At 39.6% G+C, this 8,531-nt stretch overlaps 2 protein-coding genes across 2 annotated transcripts; both read left to right on the top strand.

The window, feature by feature from the left end:
* The first annotated feature begins 251 nt into the window (after positions 1 to 251).
* On the top strand, positions 252 to 2,789 carry LOC109163122 (uncharacterized GPI-anchored protein At4g28100-like). The gene is made up of 2 exons (XM_019311855.1): positions 252 to 1,128; positions 2,180 to 2,789. Exons 1-2 carry the CDS (start codon positions 481 to 483, stop codon positions 2,531 to 2,533), a joined length of 1,002 nt encoding a protein of 333 aa, XP_019167400.1. The 5' UTR covers positions 252 to 480; the 3' UTR covers positions 2,534 to 2,789.
* A 1,622-nt stretch (positions 2,790 to 4,411) lies between these two features.
* Positions 4,412 to 8,149, top strand: LOC109163120 (actin-interacting protein 1-2-like). Its single transcript, XM_019311850.1, has 6 exons — positions 4,412 to 4,963; positions 5,710 to 5,871; positions 5,989 to 6,175; positions 6,433 to 6,855; positions 7,053 to 7,460; positions 7,536 to 8,149. The coding sequence occupies exons 1-6, from the start codon at positions 4,557 to 4,559 to the stop codon at positions 7,791 to 7,793; spliced, it is 1,845 nt and encodes a 614-aa protein (XP_019167395.1). The 5' UTR covers positions 4,412 to 4,556; the 3' UTR covers positions 7,794 to 8,149.
* The last annotated feature ends 382 nt before the right edge of the window (positions 8,150 to 8,531 follow it).

The following is an 8,531-nucleotide window of genomic DNA, read 5'->3' as shown; positions in this document are numbered from 1 at the left end:
CATTATAGTTATATACTTTTCTTTTAAACTTAGATGATTTCAATTTCGCATGACTAATCTAAACTCATAAGACCCCTAGAGTCTGGGCGGAGGTAAATTGTAAGTCAAGTAATCAATTCACTGATCATATTCTAGTCTTCATGTGTTGATAAAAAAAAGTAAATTGTTGGAAAAGAGAGGTGGTATGTGAAGGTATGTTCCAATTGTATAGAACAGGCATTAAGCTTAGATATACACCCAAAGCTTCTCTTCTTCATGACACAATTAAAAATGGTTAATCTCCTACTTGCTTTTTCTTCCTCACTCATCACCCTTTTACCATCAACTTCTGCCAAACACAATCATCTACCATTTCTGTCATCTACTGGATCTTCAATTCTCTGCTCCATATAATACACTCTCACTAAAACCCAACACCCATTCTCATTTCCATCTCTTCCCATCCTTTCCTCAAACCCCACTTCTATCATTACCAAAGCCATGTTCTTCAACCATGTTTTCACTTTCCTTTTTCTCACCACCATACCCACTTTGATGGCCATTCCGGGTTTCCCAGACCCGGATACGGTTCAAACCCAGACATTCTTGCCCAACCCATCACCGCCGACCACGATCCCGGCCATCCCGGAGCAGTCCTCCGACGCCGCCTGCCCGCTCGACCTCTCGGAGGAGATGTTCCACGGGATCAAGTCTGCATGCGGGTCCAATGCTTATCCGGGTCAGCTCCACCGGACCCGTTGCTGCCCCGTGCTGGCGGCGTGGCTCTACTCTGCCTATTCCAGAACCGCGCTCCGCCGCGCGGCCACCGCCAGGATCCCCAAAACGGCGGCGTTCGACATGCCGGTGCTCCCCGACGACTCGGAGACCTGCGTGGACTCGCTGGAGAAGGCAATGGGGAGCAGAGGCGTTGAATTGGTGAAGCCCAATGAGACGTGTGATATGGTGTACTGCTACTGCGGCATTAGGGTTCATCCTCTGAGCTGCCCAGAAACTTTCACTGTAAATCCAGACGGGAAATTGGTCGGCGACGAACGTGTGAAGATTCTGGAGAAGAATTGCCTGGGTAACTCCCCAAATGGCTATTCTAGTCTTGCAGGCTGTTCTAAGTGCTTGAAATCTCTGCATTCTGTAAGTTCTCTAAACCCCCCTTTCCTCCTCCATTTTAATCATAATCAAGATTGTTCCTTTAATGTTAAGTCTGTGTAACAGTAGAATTCTAAAGCTTTGATTTTTAACTTTGATGTGTGATATGGGAGTGGAAATGGAGAGATTGATGCAAAGTGGATGGTTGGGAAAGTGTGTTTTGTTTGCTTGCCATGATTATGGTGGAGTAAGATACAAGCATAAGTACATAAACCTGGCCCCACACCCCGGTCTGGGATAGTAGATGGGTAAATCACATTGACTAACCAGTGCTCGGGGCCCAAGAAGCAGCCCACCACATTGGGTGTAACATCGGGCTGGATTCTGTGTCCCACTATCCAGGAACCAACTGAGCTATCTGTGCGGGTAGAAGAGCATAAAACTTGAGGCTTTTGATGGTTGCATAGTCACGAGTGTTCATCACGCCCAGCTCCATTTTAAGGAAGATAGATTCATGAAACATTGATTTTCTAGGTCCCTAGTTTGGTGGAGAGAGGACTAGAGGTTTAATTGCCCCTCTTGATAAGATGAGAACTTTAATATTGTTTTTCAATAACTTAGCCCGTCCGAATCAGAGCTTGGGAGCTAGACTAGTTGTTGCTTTCTTCATTTATTTGCACCACGTTATTGTGTCTATTAGTACAAGCAATGATGTTGAGTGGCCTAAATAACACCACCATATTGTAAAAACACGACTTTTATAGGATGTTTTCCTGTCATAGTTTGTGTATGAGGAGACCTTGGCATACCGGTTAAGAATATAGCATGAAAGGTGTCGAGATTGTTGCATGAATGATCAGTAACACATAGATCACCGTGCTTCATCATCTGCTGACTATTTGGTAAGGAATACGTTTTCATGGAGCTACTATGGTCAACTGCTGGAAACGACCATTTTGTAGAGAAAAGTTTTGGTTCTACATCATTGCTATATATAGTAGAAATGTCAAATTTGATCGTGTTTGTTGTCATGGATTACTAGTTTCTGAAAGGGCTCGAATGTGCTCATGCATCTGATCTGAATTGGTTTGTGCAGCTTGGCGAGGTGAAAGCCAGAAACACGAGCAAATCGGAGGACAGGACGGCTAAAATGCTCAGCAAAGATTGCCAGCTGATGGGTCTAACATGGCTTCTCAACAAAAACCGATCTGCGTATTTTCATACAGTGTCTGGGGTCTTGAGAGCCCTAATGATGAGCACCGACGAGGGTTCTGATCCCCGTTCCTGCACCCTCAACAGCGATGGCATGCCCCTTGCAGTCGACTCCTCACAAATCAACGATCAATCTTCTTCTGCTATTCTGCAAATATCGCGCTACTGCTGCATTTTCCCTCTGCTTCTGCTTTACATAACTGTCGTGATTTCGTTTCCCCATTTTAGGAAATCGTAATCTCTGCTTCTCACCTTCATTTCGTAGTTCTTGCTCCCCCACGACGTAGGATGAATCTGCTTCGTTGTATTTTTTTTTTCTTTTGAATTAGTACTAGTGCTAGTGAAATTGCAACCTTTTGGCTCATTCAGCAACTGCAGATTTGCTGTTGTAGTCCTAAACTTGCTGCTGTAAATTTTATTGTTTCTGCAAACTTCATGTCTTGTGCTCATGGCGAACACCATTTCATTTGGTGCTTATAAGCACTGTCTAGCTATAGCCCTTTCGAGAGGCGGCTGGACTTGGCCCTTCACTGGCTTCCGCCTACAATTTCCTTTCCAGTATCAGTCAGTCATAACTGTATAGTTTTTACTCTTAATGAAGGGCGCGCTTGATGCAATTTTATTTCTTTATTATACCGTCACATTTCGGGAGAAAAGATGTCCTTGTCCCTTCAGGCTTCATCCAATAATTTCCAAGCCGCAATTGTTGGATTTCGCCCTTTACTCATCTCCACCCTACATGTACATATGAGAAGTCATGTAGCAACTTTATTTCTTTATTATACCGCTACATTTTTGAAAGACAAGATGTTGTACATGTCCCAGGCTTTGGCTCAATAATTTCCGAGACACCAATTATTGAATTTGATCTTTCACCCACCTCCGCCCAACAGGTACATATGAGAGATCGGGAATCCCGAGTTATTAAGTTTATATTAAGGGTGGGCGTTTCGGGATTCTGTTCGTTTTTTTTTTTTTTTTTTCGATTTCGATTTCAGTATCGGTATTTCGGTATTTAAAAAAAAATGATATCATTCGGTTTAACATTATAGTTCGGTTCGGTTTGAAAAAGTTCAATTTCGGTTTGGTATTCCATTCGGTTTAAGAACCTTAATTTTTAACATTTCCTAATTTTCCAAACACACTACTAAACAATACATATCGACATAGTCCAAATTCAAAGTCTAAACATTATATAACAAAATAGCAATCCAAAATTTAAACACACTACTAAGTACTAATTATCAAACATTAGTTGGTTTTTTTGTCCAACCGGCTCTTTAGTTGGGAATGTTTTGTTGACAATATGAAGAATCATCAATCTGTATAGTTAATATTTGGAGAGCAAGTGTCAAACACTATATAGTTTTTTTTTTTTGAAAATGTCAAACACTATATAGTTAATTTCTTGGCAAAATATATTTCCAGTGCTTCCAAGCAATGAAAAAATATTTCAAAGCACTAGAAATCAAAATTAGAATAATGTTGAAGCACATTAATTTAATAGAAACATGAAACTAAGAAAAATATTGAATATTGTAAGAATAACTCAAGTTAGAGATAATTGTGGCAAACACCAAAACTGCAAAGCGGAGAACAAGCATAAAGAAATCAAATAAAAAATTTAAGATAAATACCAATGACAATATGAGCTGAACGGCAAAACAATCAACAAATGACTTGGATTTACTCTTTTTTTTTTTTAATTATTATTATTATTATTATTTTTTAAAAAAAAAACAAACAAACAAACGATATTTGGTTCAATTCAATTCGATTTTTCACCAAACAGTTTGGTATATAAAAATCTATTACCATTCAATTGTTCGTATATTATCAAACCAACTAATTTGGTTTGCCCACCCCTACTTTATACTTTATATCACTCGACCTTCGATGGACCAATAAGCACCGGTAGCAGTTTCTGTACAAATCTACGGACCTATAAGCACAGAAGCAGTTTCTGTAAAAATCTGTTCTTTTTTGGCGGGAAAAATAACTAACTGTATTTAATTTAATTTTAATTTAGATTAAAATTTAAAAGTGAAGGAGAAAATTAAGAAGAGTGGGAGAAATTCATGATTAAATTGACTGTTGACATTTGTTTGGCTTGGAGAAATTCATGATTAAATCCGATTATTAGCGATAATAATTTAATGATAAACAAAAATTTGTTTCAATTTTATCATTTTCGTTCTTCCTTCACTTGATTTCGTGATCGTACGTATCTCGCCACCGGCGACTTTGGAAACTCTTTCACAATGCTGAACTGCATGAAATCGGAGCTGAAGGAGACGTACGCTTGCGTGCCGTCGACGGAGCGTGGCCGGGGAATCCTGATCTCCGGAGATCCGAAATCGAATTCCATCCTCTACTGCAACGGGCGATCCGTGATTATCTGGCACCTCGATCGCCCGCTCCAGGTCTCCGTCTACGCCGAGCACGCCTACAATGTCACCGTCGCCCGCTTCTCCCCCAACAGTGAGTGGATCGCCTCCGGTGACATCTCCGGCATCATCCGCATCTGGGGCACCCGCAATGAATTCGTTCTCAAAAACGAGTACCGAGTGCTCTCCGGCCGTATCGATGATATCCAGTGGTCCCCCGATGGAATGCGTATCGTTGCCTGCGGTGATGGGAAGGGCAAATCGTTCGTACGCGCCTTCATGTGAGTGAGTTCGTATTTCATTTGATAATCATTGGACTCAACATTATATACAAATATTTCATTTTTGATTCTCTACCTATTACACATGAATCATATTTGATCATTGAATATTCAAATTTCTTTTACATGGCTACATAATTTGTATCACATATGGTACTGCCATCCAATTTCCCAGTTAATTATTGCTCCTTCCAAAATGAGTACATAATCATGCACTTAATTAAAAAATTTTAATAGTCAAAGACTAAATGTGATTCATGTATAATAGATACGATCAAAAGTAAAATTTATTACAACATTCTATTTTGCGAGTCTTTTCAAATACTTACCCACAAAAGGTGAAATCTGTCTGCCCTGGGCCCACACTCCGACCCCACAAAAGGTGGAATCTGCTTGCCCCGACCCGAGAGGTAAATAGGTGGGAGGACCAGAGTGCATTTTACATGTGTTACACTAAAGCCAAAACCAGTTCAGATAACAAAGAAACCATTCAACCATTAATCATATGCTAGAAGGATGAGCCATGGAAAATTTTGTTTTTTATGCACATGTTACTTGCTCTAAGTGAGTTTATGTTTTAATGTTGTTTATAATCTATGTTGTTCTGCATGGAACTTGTACTGATTCTCTCTTGTTGTATCTTATTAACATTTTGGAATAACTTGTTTGACTGTTTTAGTTTCTCTATAGACATTATTGAATCTTTAACAAAGTCTGATTTCCTTCTTTATGAACTATATTCATAGGTGGGATTCAGGTTCGAATGTAGGAGAATTTGATGGCCACTCAAGGAGAGTTCTGAGTTGCGCATTTAAGCCGACAAGACCTTTCCGTATTGCATCGTGTGGAGAAGATTTCTTGGTGAACTTTTATGAAGGACCACCTTTTAAGTTCAAGCAGTCTCTAAGGTTTCTTATCCTTCCCATTGTGATAATCAGAGCCTTTCTAGGTCTTCAAGAAAGTGAGTGAGGCCATTTTAATCTCACACTCAATTGAAATTATTAATTGTGGGTTTTCAACTGCAGACATCATTCAAATTTTGTTAACTGTTTGCGGTTCTCTCCGGATGGTAACAAATTCATTACTGTAAGCTCTGACAAGAAGGGCGTACTCTATGATGCCAAAACAGGAGAAAAAATGGGCGAGTTATCTTCTGAAGATGGTCACCAAGGCAGTATATATGCTGTAAGCTGGAGCCCGGATAGTAAGCAGGTAATTTCGATGCTTTACTTTTTATTTTTAGAGCTTGCTAAGAACTTAGAACAAATTAAATCTAAGGCCATTGAAATCAGAAGTATGCTAATATGCTAATGCTCCATGTGTACATTCAGCATGTTATTTTTTCTCACTTTCGTTCTTCGATGCCTTTTTTTAAGAGCAGTAATAAAAAGAGGATCAATGACATTTTTAATTTTCCTTTTTATCTCATCTGCCAATACCCTTTTCATGCTTTTTTCTAAAAAGTTCAGGTGCTAACTGTGTCGGCTGACAAGTTTGCAAAAGTATGGGACATATCTGAGGATGGAAATGGGAAGGTGAATAAAACATTAGCTTCTCCTGGCTCTGGTGGAGTTGAAGACATGTTAGTTGGGTGTCTCTGGCAGAATGATCATCTTGTAATTGTTTCTCTTGGTGGTACAATCTCCATCTTTTCTGCAAGTGATCTGGACAAAAATCCTGTGTCTTTCTCTGGACACTTAAAGAATGCTAATTCATTAGCTGTGCTGAAAAGTGACCCAAAACTTATATTAACTAGCAGCTTCGATAATTTAATTGTTAAATGGATTCAAGGCACTGGTTACTGTGGAAAATTAGAGAAGAAGATGAATTCCCAGATCAAATGTTTGGTAGCTGTTGGAGGAGAACTTGCTTCATTTGGATTCAACAATAAAGTGAGTAGAGTTCTGAAGTTTACTTTGTTTACATATATTGTTGCCTTTCTTTCTATTAGAACAAACTATGAAGTACTTCCTCCAAGGCTTGGCTATAATAAGCAAGATATAAAGATTGTGCACATCTTAGTTTTGTCGTTGGAAATGATGTTAGTTCTTTGATTCAGTATATTGTTTGACTTCTGTGCCTGGATCAGATTTGGAGAGCATCTCTAGAAGGAGATAAATGCTGCAATGAAAATGAAGTTGATGTTGGAAATCAACCAAAGGACGTGAGCCTTGCCCTTGCTTCACCCGAGCTGGCTATAGTTTCGATTGAGACAGGCATAGTTCTCCTTCGCGGGACAAATGTGTTGTGGAGCACCAACCTTGGATTTACTGTGACAGCCTGCGCAATCTCACCAGATGGAACTGAAGCTGTTGTTGGCGCCCAGGATGGTAAACTGCGCGTATACTCTGTAACAGGCGATGCTCTCAAAGAACAGGCCATCCTGGAAAAGCACCGTGGACCTATTACTGTGATCCGGTACTCCCCAGATGTTTCCATGTTCGCCTCAGCAGATGCAAACCGAGAGGCTGTTGTCTGGGATCGTGCCACTCGAGAGGTATTCAATACAGAGTGTGTAAGTATGCATTAAACTTGTCACCTTCAGTAAAGTTAATGCACTTTGTTTCTGCAGATGAAGCTTAAGGATATGTTATACCACACTGCAAGAATAAACTGCTTGGCATGGTCCCCTGACAACACTAAGGTAGCAACTGGCGGACTAGACACACATGTCATCGTTTACGAATTGAGCAAGCCCCCGTCTGATCGAACTACTATCAAGGGAGCTCATCTAGGTGGGGTGTATGGACTTGCTTTTACTGATGAGCATAGTGTTGTGAGCTCTGGGGAGGATGCTTGTGTTCGCGTTTGGACTCTAACCCCGCCATAATCAAGATTTCTCAGGTGATAAGTGCAGTTCTTTGCACATTACTTTTGTTTTTGTTGTTTCTGATGTGATCAATGGTGAGCATGAAACCGGTTGGTCCCAAGAACACATCCTAGTTTTTTTGTTTTTTGTTTTTTGTTTTTTGTTTTTTTTGTTTTTGTTTTTTTGTTGATCAATGAAGTAGTGAATTAATGTGTTGCTGGAGATGTTGGGGGTATTTGAAGTTAGCTGTCCTGTGGCATCACAGGAAACGTTATAATTTCTGTCAATCCACTGGAAATTATGTTTCAACATTTGCTTTCTATGTATAGTTTTCATGTAGACATTTTTTATGTTCCCTTAAAAAGGTTTGTTTTTTACATTTTGATTTTTGTTTCATTGTATTTCTTTAATTGATATGACGATTACAGCATTACAATTATTACCATTCTCTACTATAGTTACTAATTAACTCATAAAATACATTCAATCAATTAGAAGAAATGAAACACAGCTTGGTTAACATTTGGGAAATATGTGGGTGGAGAGCTGAAGATGGACCGAAAACAAATTGTAAAGGTCATTTAACATAAATAGAGCACATATTGACCCAACAAGCTAAGACCTTGTGCCTTTAAAAAGCACCCGATCATTCCTCAACATCTCTATAATGCTATCTGGTGGCACATTAAACTCTATCCAATTGCAGTGATTTCTAATTGCCATCTTAGCGAGCTCGTCAGCAACTATCTTATTTCTTCG

Source organism: Ipomoea nil, unplaced genomic scaffold (genome assembly GCF_001879475.1).
Source record: "Ipomoea nil cultivar Tokyo-kokei standard unplaced genomic scaffold, Asagao_1.1 scaffold2975, whole genome shotgun sequence".
NCBI classification, from domain to species: Eukaryota; Viridiplantae; Streptophyta; class Magnoliopsida; order Solanales; family Convolvulaceae; genus Ipomoea; species Ipomoea nil.
This window is presented reverse-complemented; position numbering and strand designations above follow the sequence as displayed.

Coding starts and splice junctions, on each gene's coding strand:
- LOC109163122 (XM_019311855.1), top strand. CDS start 481: ATGTTCTTCAACCATGTTTTCACTTTCCTTTTTCTCACCACCATACCC. Junction 1,129..2,179: donor GCTTGAAATCTCTGCATTCT/GTAAGTTCTCTA, acceptor TGGTTTGTGCAG/CTTGGCGAGGTGAAAGCCAG.
- LOC109163120 (XM_019311850.1), top strand. CDS start 4,557: ATGCTGAACTGCATGAAATCGGAGCTGAAGGAGACGTACGCTTGCGTG. Junction 5,872..5,988: donor AAGTTCAAGCAGTCTCTAAG/GTTTCTTATCCT, acceptor TTTCAACTGCAG/ACATCATTCAAATTTTGTTA. Junction 6,176..6,432: donor GGAGCCCGGATAGTAAGCAG/GTAATTTCGATG, acceptor TAAAAAGTTCAG/GTGCTAACTGTGTCGGCTGA.